Below are 22,092 nucleotides of genomic sequence, written 5' to 3'. Positions count from 1 at the left end.
AAAACCACCAAGTTTTGGAGGTTCCATGATACAATCAAAGAAAGCAAAGTTTCAGCAGCATTTGGTTACCTGGAATGTGGAGGCTGCTGCTCTGATCCACGTGTCACTGCTCTTCGTTGAGGGAAGAGGGACAGAAGTCTCTGGTTTTGATTTCACTTCTTAACTCAACCCAAGGAACTCTTCTTCAGATCAATGTGCCAGCATACTTACCCTTTTAACTAATCCCCTTTCCCTCCCATTAACAAAATAGGAACACAATATTTCATTTATGAAAATTGAACAAGAACATTCTTTCCTAAGCTTTTGCATACATTATTTGGAAGGCTAACAACCCACTGTGTTTAATTTTTGTGCCATCCCTGAGAGATTTGGCTCAAGAGATCAAATCAGCTTTGCAAAAAATTCTTAAGTTTGAAAGTTTTGCTTTTACTAGGATTGAAAAAACAACATTTCAAAAACCAACTATTCCAATTTTTGTGTGCTGCTCTAATAGAGAAGTAGATCTGATCAAGAAGTGAGTAGGAGGTCTGGATAGCAAAGAATCATTTTGTCTTTAAACCTATTTCTTAAAAAAAAATTCCAGTTTGACATAATTCAGCTGTTAAAATTTCAGGGAATGTTTTTATTAAAATATTGAGCAGCAATTATTATTGTATTTTAAAGTGCCCCACAGGAACTCTAACTAATTGTTACAGAAGTGAGGGGCAAGGTGTATGAAGACATAGATATATTTGGCATGTTTTAGTTCACAAGCATCTGCCAAAATGAGCATGTGTAAAGGGATTAATATTTCTGATGTTTATGAAACATCAAAGGACCAGCAAACATCTATCATTCCTTGTTACTGACATATGTGCTCTGTCAATGCACAGAATCACTTGAACAGAGATTTAACAGGAGTTAACAGTATCTACATTAATTACATTTGATTACTTGACAATTTTAAACATCAAATACCAGTCATTTACAAAAGCATTGCAATCCTGCTTGCCAGATGGGAAGCCAGAGTGTTTAAGGGTGAGGCTTTAAAAAGCACATAAAAACCCTGCTGTAAGACACCCTCAAAGTCAATGTTAGCAACGGCACACCAACCCCAAAGTAGCACTGTCATCCCCAGCTCTGCCTTTCCCAGTGAAAAGCAAGTGCCTAAGTCAACCACCTGGGAAAGGAAACCTTAAATTATTGTGATCAGTGGCTCCAGCATTGCTTATCAAGTGGCTAAGATACCTTCCATATGTCTTGTTGCTGAAGTCTGCTACTCTCACAGCTTTCCAATGTTCCAAGCTCAAAATGGTTTTATGCTCCATAATACACTATTCTTGTCACAACTTCTTGGGAGGTCTCAGCCACCTCATCTTGTATGTCACTTAGCTTCTATAAGCTGACAGGATTGCAAAAGACATAAAACTCTCTTAATTTCATATTGTAACATCACTGCTCTATTCTAATACAGACTATAGGAATTAGTACTCACTAGCATGGCACCTTCACCACTCACACAAATCTTTTGGTGTTTACAAGTTTCAATACAGAAGTCATTTTCCCTATGATCCACTCTTCCAACATTTACTGTAAATTTATGAAAGAAATGTGAGACTATATTGTGCTTTCCCCTCCCCATTTTAGTCCCGAGTGAATGCTAAAAATGGGGTTTATAATTATCTTAATTATAAGGTTTTTCCCAAGCCCTTTTCACCTGTAACAGGGTAGGCCTGGTGGAACAGCTGAATAATAAATTATGCAGGCAATCACTTATGCTATGATCTCCACCTGGATGCTTAAAGAGAAGCATATTTTCTCAAGAAAGCTGGTAATAAAAGCATTCACCTGTGTTACAAGGACAATGCCATTCCTCTGTCCTGTATTGCTTTGTGTCTCACAAACTGAATCTATTCCAGGTTCCACTAAAAATGCACAATAAGTCTCTTAACTGAACTGCTAGAAGTTCAGATCCACGCTGTGCTCTCCCACCATTTCCTTTGTGTATTTATAAACATAAAATGTGAAGAGGGTTTGTTCCCAAATCCCCTCAGAAAGCCAGTGGATAGCTGCCCTGCTCCCAAGTGCACAGGTATGCTCACAGCTTGGACAGACTTCATCCTGCAAAGCTTTTATATCAATTTATCTTCACTAGGTGCACTGCTGACTGGATCCTAAATCATGGCCTGTTTACTGCCCACTGGCATCTGTTTGAGTAATGTCACTGCAAGGACTTGGAGCTTTAGCTGCCTGCTTGGTGCTCATCTGGCAGGGCCCTTTGGAAATGCCACACCTGAGTATCTGCTGCTGCACTGATCAACAGCCTGCCTGCCAACAGCCTCCCTGCTAGAACTTCACACTCCTCTCTTTGCTCCTGCCTCTGGATTTGGGGCATTTTGTGGAGTCCACTCTGCCAGAGGGAGCATTATTGATGTGCCCCAGAAGTGGTCACAGAGCTCAGTACTGTATTTGTGGGGTGCCCTGACAAAGGAGGGAATGATGGATCTGACTCCATGTTCTCAGAAGGCTAATTTATTATTTTATGATACTATATTATATTAAAGAATACTAAACTAAACTCTACTAAAGAGTACAGAAAAGATACTTACAGGCTAAAAAGATAATAATGAAAACTCATTACTCTTTCCAAAGCCTTGACACAGCTTAGCACTGATTGGCCAAAGAGTCAAAATAATTCACAGAAAACCAATGAAACAATCACCTGTTGGATAAATAATCTCCAAACACATTCCAAAGCAGCAAAAGACAGGAGAAGCAAATCAGATAATTATTGTTTTTCTTTTTCTCTGAGGCTTCTCAGCTTCCCAGGAGAAGAATCCTGGGCAAAGGGATTTTTCCAGAAAATGTGACTGTGACACTTCAGCACACAGAAAAGAACAGAACCAATGAAGCCTCTGAACCTTGTATCAGACAACACTGGAACACTTCAAAACCAGACTATTTCAGATTCCAGATGAATTTTTTTTTATTTCTTTTCTGGTACTCAATTCTTCAGTGTCAACAAAAATGGAAATACTTTAAAAAGGAGTCACTTTTCAATTAAAACTTCATTCAAATGAAAGTCACCATTTCAGCATGCAACTTGAGTTAAAAAACATGTACTAATTCTTTAGCATTTCTAACTTTAGCAATGAAACAGCAACATAAGAGCAAGAGGTAGAACATGTAACACATCTCCAGAGCAAACCTGAAGAACTCCTCCACTGACTTTTATCTATAAACAAAAAAAGGTTACCTCTAGCTAAAGCAAAGTTTTAAAGAACATCTTACAAGTCAAATATAAATGTTTCTGCTACCTAGGTTATGTTAAGGTTTTAAACTTTGTGAGTACAGATCACAGAGAGCAAGTACTGGAGTCAGAACACCATTCTCAAGTCTCTTGGCCTGTTCAGGTTTCTCCACTTTTCATTCTCCATTTTTCCTTTGTTCTAAGCTCCCAAATCCTTCAAATGTCACTAGATTAGTCAGGAATGAGCCAAAGAAATTATTAGAAGGAAACGAGAGGCCACCCAGAATTTGTTACTCAGGTTATCCCAAGTGTGTCAGCGCTACCACAGCTGGCTCAGTTTGTCTTTGTGCCAATGGAAGCCTTAATTTTTCCCCAAAAAAGGGCAGATATTAACCCAGGCACAATGTCCAGCAGAATTCTTTGAATAAAAAAGCCAAACTGGGAACTAAAATACAACCTTTGTTACTTTCTGGCTAAGCTAGATACATTAGCTGGACCACAGAGTCCCAAGGTATTTTCTCCTTCTGGCTAGGATGAGAGCAGCTGGGCAGACTCTACAAAAGGAGTAGGGCAGCAATCTCATTCCCAGTGCCTCATTTCCTTCTTTCCTGCCTTCTCCTCAGCTCTCAGCCCTGGCCTGCAAGCCCTAAATGCTCCAAGGTTAGGAAACTGTGAGTGATGGCAGGAGGATGTGAGCAGCCCTCAGAACCCAGCACAGAGCACTCTTTACCTGACAATACCAGAAATAACCTGGTTTAGAATGTCTAATTCCCCTACAATCAAGACTGTCTTTTCTCCCATATGCCCTTCCAGGAATATTTTCTCTCACTAAATATTTTTATGCTTGTAAAAAATCCAGCCAAATTATGAAACATTTAGGTAGCCTTGCTTTGCAAAGAATTGGGAAGAGATCTTTAGAAAGAAGGAACTGGAAAGGATCCTAACACCAGACAAAGAAAGAGACTTGCAACAAACAATACAGACACAAAAAGGGCAAATGAGCTTATGCATCTGAAGTTCTTGCATGCTGCAAAGGAACATCCATGACTGAGCCCTGGAAGCTCAGGGGTGTGAGAATGGTTCCCAAAACTGAACCACACAAGCTGAGTGAGGACTCTTTATCAGCAGCTCATTGTGGCAGTCTCTAAAGCAAGAAGCAGAAGTCATGACCAAAATACAGAATAATATTTTGAATCTTTAATTTTTGTTTTGTTTGCATTACTCTTAGATTTTTAGTACTATTTAAAACAGGTGCAGTATCTACTATAAAGTACTAAGAAAAAATCAGCTAAACAGCACAAAGTACACAACCCTGTTAAAGAGTCCTCTGATGGCTTCTTGGGCTGCCTTAGATCTCCCTGAATTTATCAGATACAGAGAGGGAAAATATGACACCGCCTGTTACACAGCCACCTACAGATCAATAATACCATTAACAGATTGAACACATAAGTAAAAACCACACAGAAAAGCTTTTACACTAAAACATTCCCCACTAAAGAAATCAGCACCCATGGAAATCTGCACCAATTTATTACACTGTGTACAAATAAGAAATAACATGTGAATGATTTTTGTAGTGTTTTTTCAACACTTGTAAAACTCCAGATTTGGATCTACAGCTTGAAAAGCCCCAGACAGGCTCTGATTTACTGCTCCATGCTCTGCATTGACCACATCAAGCAGGTGATTTTAAAACCCAGGCAGGAGGAGGGGGGCAGGAAAGATGCAAGACAACAGCAGTGAAATACAAAGGTCCATTCCCCCACCTTGTGGGTAACTACTGGAACAACAATTTACAGCAGCATCCCTTCATTTGCAGCCCTGCCACACTCATCTGTGCCACTCCACACGGATTTCTGCTGTGCTACAGCCAGTGTCCAAATGTAAAACATCTTTGTGATTAACTCCAAGCTGTTTTAAGTAATATGCTGTTTCCTTTTTTAAATTTCACAGCAACTTAGAGAATGATGTTTATCAGCATCAGTTACTCTAGGTTGGTGCACTCTGTTTAAGTGTGGAGAAGCTCCTAAAGAGTTAGTTGTTCAACTGTTTAAAGTTTCTCATTATATTAAACGTGCATTTTCTTTTTATTTGATTATATCCCTTTGTGCTGCTTTTAATGACAATTAACCGGAAACAATTCTACGGGATCAGTTGCCAAAGTCTTTTTGGATTCCTTATCAGCACCTTAGTGCAATGTCATAGATCTTGAGAAGTCAACAGCAAATTTCTTTCCAGCAGGGAAAGGGAAAGCACAGCCAGAGGTGAAGATGACAAACAGGAGAGGAAGGTTCATAAGCACAACCCAGCCCTCATACATCAACTCAACCAAGGGCACATTCAGGGCCACATTTATCAGTGCAGAGACCAGACCTGTACAGCTCAGTGATTTAGCTATAAAGCTTTTATTCTATGTGAGAGGAATGCATGTCACACCTGGTGGGGAGATGCTTCAAATCCCTGGAAACTCACTCCATTATTTAGTGCACAAACTGCTTCCCTACTTTTCAAGTCTTTTGTTTTGGACAAGTGTTTTGCAGACTTGGACATCTTCACTGTGCCTCTGATAAACAGCAGAGTGTAAAAACAATGTGGACACACACACAAGACCAGCACTGGAATTTGAGTGCTGTCGTTTTAGCAATAAAGTGCATTTTCAGTGCTGTATCTGCTGACTCCAGTAAAGTACCTGGGAATGGCTCTACCTCTGAATGAAATCAAATCCAATTCTTTTCCTTGTTAAAATCCAACAAAGTTACTGTTTTCAATACTGCTGTTGATCTTCACAACTAGCTATTTTCCCAATTGCTGATGTAAAAGGAATTTGTGTCAGGATGCCAAATCAGGTTTTTAATAATTTGGTTTTACCTCAGAAGGCCTAGCCATTTCATGGATTTATCATTATCCTGCTTCCACCTTCCTCCACTCCCAACCTACCATGTCAGTATTATGGGGTTCCTCCCATCCTCCTTGTTCCCCTGGCCTCTATGCCATCTAAAGATCAGGATAAACAACTAACCATCTCATTTTATAGATATTTAAATATATATTTATAAATATAAATAAATAATATAAAATGTTGTCAACCTAGAGGTTTACTTGTTGACTTACAGTGAACTGAATCAAGCTTTAAATCCACATGTTCCTTTCAACAGGTCAGTTTTTCTCCCTTTAGGAGTTACTTCTGCTTTTATGTTTCAGCTTTTCTCCCTCAGACAAATGAGGCAACCAGATTAAGCTACCACCTTAGCTGATGGCAAATATCTAGAAAAATCCAAAACAGAAGCAATTGCAGCACAGAGATAATAAATAGTGAGATCTGGAGATCTATGTATTTGCCTCACTGTTACTTAGTGAATGTGCAAATAAGATCCATAATCCAAGGGGTGGAATTGCATTAGGATCATTAGTAAACTAAACAAATATTCACATACCTGGAATCAATTTTAATTAAGACATCTATTTCTAAAATAACTTTTCCCCCCCACTTTGATCTGTCCTTCTCCTGCTATGTGGCATCACAGGTTTAACTGGGAACTGCCCTCTCCCTCCAAAGCATACCTTTGTCCAGGAAATCTTAATAAACAAGCTTAACAGCTTGTAAACAAAGCTGAATAATAAAGCTTTGATTTTTCCAATGAAACTTGAAGCTGTATGTGTTGATTCTCAAATCCCTCCATTTGTTTATATGATAAAACTTATCTGGTCAGTCCACTGGGGCATCTATTCCAAATTAAGTCTTCACACTCAGGTTTGATGAAATGCAACTTTATAAACTGTTGAAAGAATTATTTTTTCAAACAGATGTTAGCTAGTTTCAAAAGGTTTCACAAGTCACTTTACACTGTTAAAACTAAATCCTTTTCATTTTATTTTTAAATCTTCTGAGTGACCCAAGGTACCCTTATATAAATAATCTTTGTTGCCAAGCATAGCCCAAGATTAGGATACACCTACTGTAATTTCTGTGTTATTACACCACAACAAAACCTTATTTTACTGCCAGAAATGAAATAAGAACATTGGTACTTGATTGTTGAGATCAATTACTTATCCCCTCCTTCAACTTCACCATTTATCCCCTTCAAAACTATTTATTCTCTTACTGGTAAACTACTCCCTATTCTCCCTATAAAAAAACCAAACTATCTTCCAGGCTCTGCAAACTTTGAGAAAATTGTTAAATGTGATAGTGAGAGGTATGAGCTCTTTTGATGCATATACTTTAGCGCTGGAAACACAAATGGGTAATTTCAGGTAATTTTCCAAATTCTCCTGGGTAATTTTCTTTGGTGTTGGGGGAGAGGGGGCATTTTAGATTTCCTGTTGTGACAGAATCCCAGATCAGCAGAGCTTTAAGGCATCTCCTTACTGCACAGTCAGGCACAGAGAGAGCTGTCCAGGACCACATGGACTCAGGCTGCAAACATCTGCAATGATATCCCACAGTCTGAGGGGGTTTGAGAACGGTGAGATGCTATTTGTTTCTTTAAAATTCCACGTAAGTACTTGTAAGTGGTTGGTTTACTGCAATTCTCTAGAATTACAATACAGAATTGTAGAGAATACAGAATACAATACAGAAATGTAGAGAATGACTGGCAGTACTCAATGAATATAGGGTGACTTTGAAAGGAAAAAGCCTAAATAAAATCCATTAAAAATCATCATTGAAAGAGAGCCTAAAATCCCCTTGAACAGTTAACAGCAAAATGGACCAAGCTCGTGTAAGAAATTAGTAAAGAAGCTGACTGCATTTTTAAAATACAACATTTCAGCAGGTGAAAATTTACTTGTCTCCAGATTGGGCAGAAACTCAAGGAAAATTCTCAAAGTAAGATGCCCCTTAAAGCTCATGGTTAAGTGGAATTGGTAGCACTATCCTGGGAAGAAGCACACACAGCCATTATCTACTCCTAAAGTTCTCACATCATTCTCTTTTTTTGTAAAGAATTAAATGGCTCCAAATATGTAAGCACAAGGATATTAATGTGTTTTCCAATGAAACAGCTTGACTGTATTACCATTTTCCTGCTACTCTTTTTTTAAAATGGTTACTGGGTCACAGACCTACACTGAGGGAGGCTGAACTGTTCTCTGCCTTGGGGACAACTGAGCATGCCAGGGCACAGAGGGCACGGCACAAAGGACTGAGCGAGTTTCACAAGGCCTTCAGGAGGCTACAGCTGGAGCTACAGGCTGAGCAACAGTCACAAGGACTCAACATTCACCCACACCTTGTGACAAAAACACTTTTGAAGAGCTGGAGAAACCTATGATGGGCCAGAAAGCAAAGGAGTAACAAAGACAGGACCTAGGCCTGACCTAAATGCTTGGAGTTCTAATTAACACTAATTTTCTGTCTTAATATTCAGTAAAAAAATTGCCTTTGAGACAGCAAAAAGCTTCTGGGCACTCACTGACAGGAAAAAGTAGGAAGATGTCAACAGCTTGGCAACCTGGTGTGCTCAGTAATACTGAAAAACTCCACAGCTTCACAGAGGCATAAAATCCTTAAGGTATGGAAAAACATTCTGTTGCCAGATACTTAAAAAAACAAAACACAAAATCAACAACAACAACAACAAAACAAAGTAAAAAACTCCCCACAACAATACCAAAATCTTTGAAAACTCTTTTCACTTCCACCTAGTTGAAATTCATCTCTGAGGACTGGGTGAAACACACTGTTACCCTCTTACCCCAACAGACCATACAAAAATAATTTAATTCTGCACTTGTTCTTCTGCTGGACATACAGACAGAGATTAGGCAAGAGCCACTCCTTGTCCTTTAACTTCCTCAGCCAGCTCTTCAAGAACATGACCAGCTTAAGGAGAAGAACTGGCATGGAACAGGAAAAGTTCCCAAAGTCAGAGATCAAAGCTCAGGTAGAGCCAACAGCAGCTGCAGAGGATGCAGCTATGCCAAAGGCCACTTTAAAAACAAAGCAGAGTCAGAAGGAGACATGGTAAAGTAGAATGGAACACTAGAGGCAAGCCCAGGACAAGCACTGGAAGCCTATTCATCCCAAACATCCATCTTCATTTAAGAAACAAATGGAATTCCTCTCTCATGTCCTCTTGGTCCAAGAGGCAAAGAAGGTCATTCATCACTGCAGCTGGAGGTCACCTACCAGCTCAAATTCAGCTAGCAACCCAAACTGCAAAGATGCGCAGTTCAAAACAAAACCTACTGCTTCTTCAGACTATTTTAAATAGAATTTTCTTCATTGAACTTTATCACAAATAGTGAGCAAATGAAATATCTCCTGTTTACAGTTCAAGCCAGAAAGCTTGTCAAAATCATGAGGAAGTATATAAGGGAATCAAGCAGAAGACTGGAGTCAGTCAGGTGTCTTCAGAACTGCTTTAAGCTCCAATTCACCTAAAAGCAGGCCCATGATACTATCTGAACATGCACTAAGTAGACTGAAGTGACATCTATTTTCAAGTATGAATTAAAAGGCAGTACTCATCCAACTGTCCTTAAATGTCAGAACACAAGATGCAGAAACTGCTGAGCTGTAGAAAGCTCTTTTGCAGTACCTTTGTACTCTGATGGATTTCTTAGTGTCAGTGACATGAGGCAAACCAAAGCACTTGAGAAGACACAAAACTTTAAATCATAGCACAAATACTTGCATATAAAAATTTATTGTCTTTTTTTTAAACATGAACTTGATATACATACAAGCTGGATAGCTCTTTATTGTTGAGCAGAGCTTTCTAGAAAACAGGTGATAGCAAGAATTAAAGCTGTACCACATTTTTCCCCTTGTAGCAAAGTGGATTAATAGCCATGTGCATACAACAACAATCAAATCATGTGCGCAATGCTCTCTGCAAATTCTGTGTTTGGCAGCACACAAATACCTTAAACTTTCTAACTTTGGTGAGCTCATAGGTACAGGTAAAGAGTGCATTTATTCAATGCACCAGCCCTTAAGTGTAGAGTTTAAAAATCCAGGCCTGGTGCACTGTATGGATCTATAGAAAAATACTGTCATTTTAGTTCATCAAGTTTGTATCTACAGCTGTTATCTAGCACAAAAGAGAAGTAAGAAATAGAAAATATTGTTTCCAAGAAAAGGAAATTAGGAAGGTCAAATTTTCATGAGTTTTTGCAAGGACACTGAGTTTCTGATCCAACAGCAACAGCTCCCAGTTCCCTGATCACTGACCTCAAATCTGTTTGCTCCTCTAGTCCTGACTCAGTTACCTATGGATTGGCCTCCTGGTAAGAATGGAACTTGTCTCAAGGAAGTTCATGGGGTTATTCATACAATTTGTGTTTAACTGTTGTGTTAAACTGAATGCTGACAGCCTTCAGGAGGAGAAACTGCCACAAAAAGGTTGCATCAGAAGTGAGTTCTAACTCAGTGAGATGGCATTCTTCCAGTGGAGCAACTGTACAAGGAGATATGGACAGCTAACTTCTCAGATTTAAGTTTTTGACATCCAATGCTAAACCCAGTGTGCTGTTCCTCCTGGAGAGTTCTTCAGGCTACAGTGACACAACCAAAACCATAAACAGGCACATGACAGGTGAATAATATTTTCCATTTTTAAAGTGCAGATTTTCATTTACAATGTGACAACATTTCAAAGTAAACATTTCCAGGCAACCATAGCCTATTTCTTTCATATATAGAAATTATTACATTGCTTCTATGCAGTATTTTCTAATACTAAACATTCAGAGATGAAATTATATTAGCTAAATTGTGTAGAGTCATGTAAGGAGAGTGTTGTCTAAAATAGAGTTCTTAATTTGTTTCAATCACTAACAGAAGTGCTCCATCTGAAAAAACACCACAACCACTACCACTGGTCTGTAAACCATAACCTTAGAGTGCAAATAAGGTAACCATTTCATTTTAGAATCTCTGACATTAAAAGGACAGAAAATAATATTTCAGAGTGGGAAAACATTTTATCAAAAAAAAAAAAGAATTTTTAAACTGAAATGCATGTTTTAGAAACCCATTCCTCCAAATGATGCATAACTTCTAAAACTGAAGTGTTAATGGCTGCTGACTTTGAAAGGAGACCTCAGATATTTTATTTTTACTTTTTGCCCCAAGTTTCCATGTTGCTTCTAATCAATTTTAGGGAGAAAATTGCATACCAAGTGTCAAACCCGACAAATCCTGGCTATCAAGACTGCATTTAAGGTTTCCTCCACTTTAAGGATGCTCTCTTCACCAGCTTCTCCTGTTTTCGTGTTGCCAGGGCGTCCTGAATGGCACCACAAACCCTCTGCAAAACAACACAGAGAGAGCAAACAACAATGAAAGCAGGTAGCACTTTTCTTCCATAAGATGTCACTAAAAAATAATTCAACAAAGATGTAAACCCACATACACACAGGCTGGTCTAATTTAGGTACTTAACTCCTGATTCATATGCACAATATTCAAGTGATGAACAGAAATCCACAAAAAGTAAATGGGCAGTGTTGCAGGTGAGAGCAGAAAAATAGATTTTTAATGCATAGGTACCAGCATAAACATTAGCAAAGCAAAATGCAGTTAGGAAATAATCCCAAAAAAAGGTAATTAAACACAAGGAAGTCTCCTTCTAGTGTGACCTGTGTGTTCTGTGCTCCAGCTTTGGCCATGCCACTAAGACACAGAGAAACTAAAAGGATTTCAATTACTTAATGCCAAGAGTGATTTGGACAATATGCTGGAAGAGAAAGCTGAAGGAACACTTTTAGACAAGACACAGTGAAGAACTAACTTAGACTCTTCCAGTATATAAAGTGCCTCAAAATTATAGCAATTTTTTTCCTTCCCAGTCTAACCCATTATTTTAGGAGGCTCAATCAATTTAATAGCAGCAATTTGGCCCTGGTTCTGATTCCATCTGCTGACTTGCCATTTACTGCAGCTACAATTTCAAGCATGCTCCCAAGACACTGTGGACCTAATTGATTTCACATTTGGTATCAGAACACCTCCTCTCTCATCACCTGGTACAACATCACAGTCACACACATGGTTTCCTAGGTAAATTTTTCTATTCTTGAAGTACCCTGGAATTTCCCCAAACTGATGGATCACCTTAGGTAAGTTAACTACAGGATCCAACCATCCACAGAACAAAGGGTCACAAAACACTCCAGCCTCCCTGGCACTAACAGGAACATTTAGAGATAAATGGTAGAAAAAATATGTGTGGGGACAGAGGAGGGAGCAATCTAAATAAGCCTGTGCATACAAGGTCCACTTGTACTGGCTTAGGTGATCTTGAAATAATGAGGAGCTATGTGGAATCCTACAGACTATAGGAAATTTAATACAACCTAGTACTTTAGATATTGGAATTATTTTCCTTTAAAGAGCTTTAACATACAAACCCTAAGACTATGTAGCTTCAACATTAAATTATTGTTGCATAAACTCTCTTGAATGCTTTGGACTATCTGGTCTCATCATACTCTTGGTAAAGCATATTTTTCAACACAAAATTATGGTAAATGATCCTCAGGCACAGCAGCCTATTCTCTAACAAGCCTTTGGACATTACCATCTTTCCACATGCTGAGTGTTAACAATATTATAAGAAAAGAAGATTAAATTTAAAAAGAAAAGAATATACCCTTGCTGTAGCTTCATCCCAAAGCTGAACAGTCTTTACACATTCATAACCTGCACTGTCCTTTCTTTGGAACATGTTTTGTTCTTCCTGCAGAGGGGAACAAAAATGTGCTTCAGATGACTCACAAAACAAGAATGCAAAATCTCATACATAAATGGTTTGAATGCCAACTTCAGGTGAAATTTCAACATGGTCTCTGTCCAACCCAACTGTAATACTTTCAAGAAACTTTCAGCAAATCCCGTCACACAGTCTCTTAGTTAGCAGTTAGAACCATAAATAAGCTAAAAGCATGTATGGACCTCTAGTGAATATTAAATACAAAAAAATTTACATGCTATTCTTACCCAAACAGTAATTTTTAAAACATTTGCTTCATAGGAGGGATAACGTGTGAATTCTTCAAATAAGTAATCCCACTCTGTTGTTAAATGGCCTAAGATTTCCACTTCTTTCACATATATCACCCTCCTGTTCAAGAAAAAAAGGAGTTCATACTCAATTTCTCCCTCGGATTAGAAGTTTACTAGAAAAACTAAACAAAATGAAAGCATTTGTTGAAGAAGGCATTTTCTGTGCAGATTACAAGTACCCACTCAGCCACAGTGCACCCTTATTTCCTTAATGCATTCTGAGACAATCACTTGGTGTTTAAAAGGCACAGATGATCCAAGACATCACACACCATGAGCAGGCCAAGGACTGGGCTAAGGAGAGAAGTGCACATTTAGCTAAGGCTGAAAACAACTAAACTGCCCAATTATCATCCATGGCCTTGAAATCTCATCCATCTGCAGCCTGAATTCTGAACTGGGCTGGTCATTATCAGAAAAACCACACTGGGAAACCTCCATGGTCTTATTATGGATGAGCCTCTCTCATACATTCAGGCAAGGTGCAAACTGGTGACCTGTGGGTTGTGGAGATCATAATCCTTTTCATTATCTAAGCATATTTAGAAAGTTTTGAGTCCTCAAACTCAGCACTGCCAATATCTTGAATTCTAAAACCTGTCAGATTATTAAATAATAATAATTTTCATGCTGGTACAAAGACTTAAGACTTCATTTAGAATATTCTTTAATTAACAATATGATAAACATGTATTACCAAACTGTTAGCTTGACTGCAAACACTTATAACAAGCTAAGTTGAAAAATCAAAAATGAAGAGGGGAAAAAAAGACTATTTTCCCCCCACTATGATAAAAGGATCACTGATCTCAGAGTAAACCATCTTCCCAAATTAGTATCCAGCACTGACATCACAACTAAATCACACTGTCCATTAAGGAAACAAAATTAAATATTTAGAAAAAAAAATCAAAAAGAAAATAGAGAAGGAAAATATATGCAGAATATATGCAGAAAAGAGCAATCAGTTTAGACTTAGCCAGATGTCTAATCCCCAAGCTGAAATCATCTCAAGCCCTTAGAAAGCACACAAAATTCAATACCTGTTGGTAACAATAAGATTTGCTCTTCTGCCTCTTGGAATTGGACAGTGGTATCGATAAACCTCTTTTTCCAGCTTCCTGATGTGCAACTTCTGAAACAGAAACAGAAAATAATTCTGGGGCTGAACACAAACAAACAAACAAACAAAAAGCCCAAAGAAAAACAAAAAAAATCAAATAAAAAAAAAAACCACAAAACACTAAACACCAAAAACCACAAATCAAATTGGTGTCTTGAATTGAAAAGCCTTCTGAAAAGTTACCTCATTGTTAGTTCTTTAAAGGGAGGTTCTCACAGTGCTCTCAGTCCTGAAGCTGAGTCACTGAGAAGTCTGATCCATTCCACTCAAAGGTAGAACACTGACACTGCTGTATCAGACTATTTCTTCAGCTTTGATTTCCTTTCTGTGCTAGCAATTGTTTAATAATGTTCACGCTGCTACAGCCCATGCTGCAGGCTTCATTCAAGAGTGAAAACCCTGCAAAGGTCATGCATTTTTATAAAGCACATGACTCAGACCCTCAGAAACAAACTCTCAAGATACAAATGCTCAATACACCTCAAAATCAGATTTCTGAACTGAGCAGATATGACCACTCAATACCCAAAATGAAAGTGCAGATTAAATCACTCATCACATTTTGATTAGACAACCACAACTCAAGTGACAACCTACAAACACAGAAAAAGTTTTGAAATAAAAGTAGTGAAGGATAGGATCCTATGATACTCCTAGGACTTTTTTGGCATTTATTCATTGAGTTTTTTTTCAGATTTCCCATTCTGTACATACTCTTTGACTAAAGTAAAATGTTTTCTAGAGCAGGTCACCAGGATTACAACATTCCATCACCAACACAGACAGCACAGAACACAGGCTCACAGTCACCCCCATACCAAGCTCCCAATAACGCTGGATTAAACACAAGCAAGATTCACAGAGTGATACCTGAGCATGTTTGTGGGAAAGGAATACACATCAAAACATCATGCAGGAAAAGATTAAAGCACGAAATTAATAACATGCTACTAGTGGGAACCTAGCCTCAAAGTCAGCATGACAACAAATCTATATCAACTACTGGTTTTCCTAATATGCAGTAAGTCTTTTAAAAAATACACTGAAAAATAGTGTTTAATTAGCAAAAAGTAGCCAGACAATTACATAAGTATAAAGTCAATGTACATTGACTTTATTCAATACCCTCCAAGGTCAATAGCACCCTCCAAGTCAATACAAGTACCTTTTTTATGATATAAACTGTTTTAAGGGAAAATGGGCAGCTCCTGTGTAGAAAAATGGGGAAACAGAAGGAAGAATGCCTGGATGCAGAATGCAAATACTTCAGATCAACTTCTAGCAAATGGGTGCCCCAAAATTGGTTTGATATTCTTCAGAGCAAAGTAGGACGACTTTCAGTTCATTTTACAGCTCTTACTGTGGAATTCAGACTCAACAACAGTAAATTCCTCAAGGTCTCATTCCTCAAGTTTCTGACTAACTAGTAACAATAACCTAAAGAGGAAGGACTAAGAATTCAGTAGGTTTTCAGTTACTTCTTGTAAATAGCCATTTCTTTTTTATTTCCTTAGATGGACCCAAAAACCAATGAGATGACAAAGAGGCTGCACTTGACTCCACATTTGTCTGACTGTGATTAACAGATTTCACTCTATGCAGTTTCAGTAACCAAAATTGAAAGATCAGCTTACATAAGAATCAATTAAAAGAACATTTGAATTTTTTTATTTGCATTTTATTTTCATATATTCAAAAGTTCAACAAATATCTTAAAGCATCATCATACATCACAACTGACTCCAAAAAATCCTTTAATCTCAAAAGCTGATGAATATTCAAGAGCTGAAATCAACAGCATAGTGTTTTCCTAGACTTGATCTCTAGTGATGTTATGTTTTGAAACACATTTTAATCCAGCATTTTTTAGTAAGCAAAACCATAGGGTCAACCAACATCTTCTATAAAAAATATCCCTTTCTGACCATCTTAAAAATTTCTGAAACTGTACAGTGTAGATATGAAAGGAAAAAGCCTCTTCAAAACATTAGAAGAAACATGGCAGCATATGACTAAAATGAAAATATGAACTCACATTTTATACCTGAACCTTGGCTGTTTCAAAAACAAGTAAAAAATTTAAGAAATAGAAAAACCACCACCATGTGAGGACTGTAATTCAAAGGCTGCAATCCATATTCTGAATCCTTTTGTTGAATATGAAGAAATTAGACATGCCACATATTTAAACAGATTTATTCATAAGCATATTTCTCTATTCAAACTCAAAGCTTTGGAGAGAAAGCCTGTTTCTCATAACTTCAGAAACAATCCCAATAGTATTTTTAGATTTTACATGCAATATGTTACCAAAGTAAGAGCTCCCACTGAGGCCTGCGCCGAAAAGATGCTGTGTTTGTGAGCTATTCTCAATACACCTGATAGATGCCAGCACAATGGTGGTGGCATTATGTAAAAAGGAGCTTGCACTTGATGTAAATTACTCCATGATCTGCACACTCTTAAAATTTAGACATCTTAATCAAAAGCTGTTATTTTTATGAGCATACTACAGCACTTTGAAGAAGTTAACTCATTCTTCTTTTACATGGAAATGAAAGAAGCAATGCAGATTTACACAGCAGAACAGTGAGTCAAGCAGAAATAGAATCTGCAGTTTCCAGCATAGTCTATGCTCTGCCACACTGCCTCACCACCCTGCCTCAATTATTCATGAGGTGTTCTGCATTCTTTATAAAGCTCCTGCTTTAACTGGGATGTGAAACAAAGTAATGCCACGGGCATTGAATAATGCATGAGTGACATCATGGCAGCCCTGAGGAGCTGGGCCAGCACAGCCCGGCCAGCACAGGCACAGCCCCACCACACCAAGGGCTCCCAGCACCTGCTCCTGCAAAGCTCAGCTCCAACACTGCTCAGACCATGACTGGAACTCTTGAGAAGTGATTCCTTGGAAAACAATTCTGCTAGAGCTGCCCTGTTTGCCCTCTGAGTTCTGCTGTGCATTTCTGAGTAGCAAAGCCATGGTGTGCTGCCCATGGGCTGAGGCACAGCCTGCTCACATCACATCTCACTCCCAGCTTTGGGACCAACTGAGCACATCCCTACACATCCCACAGACATCACATCCAGCACTTCTGGGACAAGGAACTGCAGAAACAACTTTACACAACTCAACTCATCCACTTCACCCTCAGTTTGCACCAAAACCCTCACTTTCCTTTTAAAACCTACATTTTGCTCCTTTAAGACAAGCTCTAATGCCTACATTTCACACAAAAGTAATTAAGTAAAACATTTTTCCATCCAATCACTGGATGGTACTGAGGCATGTGATCCTTAACGTAACCTTACAAGGTTTCCACCCCATGAGTTTATATTTATTTTAAAGGGACTTATGCACTGAATGTAGTTAAAGTAGATGAGAAGGTGTGGGTCCTGGTTGAACTACTTCTAATATAGGATCAAAGCTGGATCCAAAAATAAGCAGCACTTGTACCTATTGTGATTAAATTTGTAAATGCACATAGGACTGACTCTTATTTTTTCATTAAATATCCAATTTCATGTAAAGACACTGTCCTGTCTTGCTTTACATTGCTTGCTAGCTTACATTAGAAAACAAAGCCTTCCCAACACTGACCTCTAGCACGAAAACCAAGAACAGTTAATTACACCTCTCCTGTATTCCATTAAGTGACTTGTTGAAAGAAACCAATTGTATTTAGTGAACTGTACAGAGGATCTATTCCTGGTTTGTATTCTGCTCCAATCTACACCTCTTAAGAAAGTACAAATACCAAATGTGGAGGAACTGCATAATAAATTTTCCGTGTTGACCGTGCCATCTTTTCCTTTTTGCCAGATATAAAAAGCATAGGGAGAAAAAAAAAACCAAACCAAAACATTCAAGAAGAAAAAATTTGGCCTGCTTAGTATATCACAACTTAATCTCATTTAATCCTCTAAAAAAACTCACTAAATGTTCTTTTGAATGATTTTAAATTGACCATTACATTCTAAAAGGCATTGCCAGCAAAAATGCTTCTGTTCAACATATTTTCACATATAATAGGCAAAAAATTTGCTCTGACAACAGCTTAAGCTTAGCTTGCTAATTTCTAAAATGTATTAGTAATGAAGTTTATGGCATTGCTTAGTATAGAAATACATGTATACTTATTTATATATGTGTGTGTGTGTAGATTCCTGTTAACATCTGACAGTTTGTACTTATTTTTTATGTTGAAGAGCAAAGCCCCTGAAGATTCTGTGACTAAAAGCTAGAGCGAACTAAGCTAGCTGTATGTTTAACCGAGCAAATTCATAAAGAACCAGCAGTAGTAACTTGAAGGCAGAGTGGGTCAGCAGATGTGTAGCTGTCAGGGCTATGGCACAGCACAGAAACCACAAGTACAGGTTTTCTCAGCACTTCTATAAAAAACTTGAAATTACAAACACTTTCCCAGAATTAAATTCCATTCTCTATCACTATTTTAAATTTTGCTCAAGATCTGCTCTGCCCTTCTGTCCACAGCTCCACCTCTGGAGAGCACCAATAAATAAATAAATTCAGGATCTAACCTACCGTGATCCTTTTTTCCAAGTGCCTTCTGTTGTTGCCATTCATAAGGAGCTAAGCATCCTCAGAAAAATAAATATACAGGAAACAAACCCTCCCTGTCTCTCCCATCTAATCTTACTGAAGATGGTTATTCAAGTTTGTTTTCTGAGCCTGGACAACATCAAACACCATTTTATTCAACTGCTACACAGAAAAGATTGAGAAGGGGAGAGGACATGGTAAATGCAATCATGCCCTTGATCTAAATACTTAAGGCAGATGAAAAACTGTGAGAGAAACAGACAAGAAATATGGAAAATGTTTACTCCATTATTCCAGTTCTTGCTGCATGCCAGGAGAGAAGGAGAAAGAAAATAAATGTTAGAAATAGAACAGGGAATAAGGATTAAAAGACCATGTACAAGCAACTAGCAAATATCCAAGTTAATGCAGACAGTTATTTTACTCCAACTTTTTAGCAACAGAATAAGCATTTAAAGGTAAGTATTAAGAACACAAAGTCTAAAATACAAATTAACTGATTCTGACTGTCAAGAACTTGAAAACTCATGTTGTTCATCTCCCATATGTTAGGCACATCCACATTAGAAAGCAGGCTAAATGTCCACACAGTGCCTGTAGCTATGACAGATTGCTATTATGAACAACATAAGGAAAAACCAAACAGCAGTGGTATGAAAATTCAGGCAGTTTTTTTAATTGCTGATACAACCAAACAATTCAAGGTCTATTGCTTAGTTGCTTAGTCTGTAAACCAACCTTAGCTTTATAATAAAGACAAAATCTTTCAAAAACAAAGATCTATCAAAATGGAGGAGTTTTCACATCTTTAAATCTTAATCCTTATGTAATTTTTAATCCTGCTACCTCCTTCCAGTGTATGAGAAGTGAACATAAAATGGAGAAGACCATAGAACAGCAATGCTGCAGCTTCCATCTTGCATTCAGCTTACTCCAAGCACTGGGCCTTCCCTGCTATCCAGGCTTGCTTTATGAAATTGGCTGGGGCAAATTTTTACTTCAGATCATGACTGCTACAGATTGATTGCACTTAATCCTTTATGGAGCCCTAAAATTCTCTAAAGAGAATTTTAACTGTGTTTACAATGCAGAACATACCTCAAATAAATCATAGCCCTCAGCTTCCACCCTGTTGTAGGGCCGGATGATGCCATCCTCACGGATGAGGCGTGGGGGACGCAGATTTGACACCTCCTCAGTTGATTCTGCCACCCTGCCACAGACAGTGCAACATGATTCTGGTAAGCTTAATACAAGTCTGAGTTTCACCAGTACATCTTTAGAAGTCAGCCTTTCACTTGCCACACATCCCACTTACACATCCTGGGTACCCTGCAGATGTAAATAGTAAAGACAGACTGCTAATAATAAATCAAAAGTAGCACTAGTCAATTAAACAGCTACAGAATAAGCTGGAGAAGTTGATTCCCAAATGCAGATAACTTACTAAGGGTTCTCAAGTTGATTAAAATACAAGAAGGCCCTGATGGGCACTGCTAACCAAATTTCAGACTGGGTAGTTTTACTCTGAAAATTTCAATGGTCTGTTTTGCACAGTAAATTTAACAGACGTTTCTCCTCAGTGGAAGGAGCAAAATGAAAAAATGGATTAGTTACTGTCTGCCTGAACTACCACAGTGATTAGTTACTGCCTACCTGAGCTACCACAGAGCAGCACGTTCTCTGAAGCAGCAATTTCCTCGTCATCACAAAATAGATTTGTTACAGGCCACTGGACTCCTCAACCTCACATATCATTCTGATTTTTGTATTTACAAATAGTTGTGTGGCACTACTGGAGCACTTTGCCACCTGGTATCCACCATAGGAGGAGAACTTCCCCCTGCACTGTACCTTTGAATTCCCTGGAAGGTGCTGCTTGCCATATCCACAATGCCTCCTGTTGGCCTGGCTACCACTCCTACCAGCCCCTTCCCAATGCCTTTAAAGAATCCAGCTGCACCTTCTTTTTTAGCCCCTTGGAAAGAATAGAAACAGAAAAATACATGTTTTCATGACCTACTTAATCACAGAATTAAACCATTATTGCTACAGGGGAGCTGTTTTGTGTTGGAAACAGCCCACAGGCAGTGATTGCAGAGTCCTATTGTACAAAGAGCTGTCTGTGGAAAGTCACCCACTGCCTCCTGGTCTGCCCAGACACATCTCTGTCCACTTAACACCTCACCAGCCTCTGAAGGGCCCAGAACTGAGATGTTATCAAGATTCTCCTTCTCACACTTTCCATCTGGACTATAGGCCAATAGACAAGTTTTTTCTAGGTTGACAGTAATAACAAAATGTTAATGTTCTGAAGACACTAAGATGCAGAAGTGTGATAGAAGTTAACTATTTCTATCTCAAAATTACATAGTTCTAGTGATATATAACTATGGGAGAACCAAAGGAGTGTTCAGAAAGCAGGTGAGGTCACCCACCCAAGAGACAAGGCCTACATATCTAAGTACCACACAAAAGCTGTAAAACACCACACAGCTACAGCTGACTCCCAACATTTAAATCACAGACACATGAAGATTAATAAGAGGCATTTTATCCCAGATATTTTTCATCATCTATCATCTTCATGAAGTAACAGGAACAAATACTGACTTCAGTCACAAAACTAAATTTGTTTTTGAAGATTTGTGACCTTTAGAGCCCCAAAAAAACTTTTTCCAGCTGGTGATTTTTACTTTGTTATTTTTACTATCTTTATTCTGGCTTCAGACAATGAATTGGGTACTACAGCAGGCCTAACAAAACACATCACAGAGATAACCTATTCTTAACCATACAAATGTTTAAAAGGTGGTAAAGCCAACAACAGATATAAAGACATTTGAGGAAATCATCATGTAAATTCACATTAGAATAAGAAATATAAAAATTTTGCTATGCCTTAGCATCACCATACTTGGTTTGCTATTTCTTAACATTACAAAATAAATTGTCAAGTATTGAGAAACCACTTAAGCAGTGCAATGCAGCCTTTGTGCTTACCTTCTACTGGTTTAGTGATGATGCCTGTCACACCTCCAACAACACCCTAAAACAAAGATAATTAAGTTCCCAATGAGAAACTGAAATGCTGTCAGTCCAACTGGGCAATCTATTGTCTCAAATCTTTATTTTAATAGTTTATAATGTAA

The 22,092-nt window shown here is 38.2% G+C and overlaps 1 protein-coding gene across 1 annotated transcript in view; it reads right to left on the bottom strand.

Moving 5' to 3' along the window:
- Positions 1–9,851: 9,851 nt before the first annotated feature.
- Positions 9,852–22,092, bottom strand: part of VPS13C (vacuolar protein sorting 13 homolog C) — a 75,678-nt gene continuing 63,437 nt past the window's right edge. The window contains exons 79-85 of the mRNA XM_059481918.1: positions 21,944–21,989; positions 20,795–20,918; positions 20,039–20,153; positions 14,294–14,385; positions 13,185–13,308; positions 12,838–12,924; positions 9,852–11,493 (exon numbers count right to left, since the gene is read on the bottom strand). Of these exons, the coding sequence (XP_059337901.1) occupies positions 11,404–11,493; positions 12,838–12,924; positions 13,185–13,308; positions 14,294–14,385; positions 20,039–20,153; positions 20,795–20,918; positions 21,944–21,989 (678 nt within the window). The 3' untranslated portion in view covers positions 9,852–11,403. The remainder of the gene's footprint in view (positions 11,494–12,837; positions 12,925–13,184; positions 13,309–14,293; positions 14,386–20,038; positions 20,154–20,794; positions 20,919–21,943; positions 21,990–22,092) is intronic.

The sequence above is a fragment of the Ammospiza nelsoni genome, chromosome 14 (assembly GCF_027579445.1).
Source record: "Ammospiza nelsoni isolate bAmmNel1 chromosome 14, bAmmNel1.pri, whole genome shotgun sequence".
In the NCBI taxonomy this organism is placed as follows: domain Eukaryota; kingdom Metazoa; phylum Chordata; class Aves; order Passeriformes; family Passerellidae; genus Ammospiza; species Ammospiza nelsoni.
This window is presented reverse-complemented; position numbering and strand designations above follow the sequence as displayed.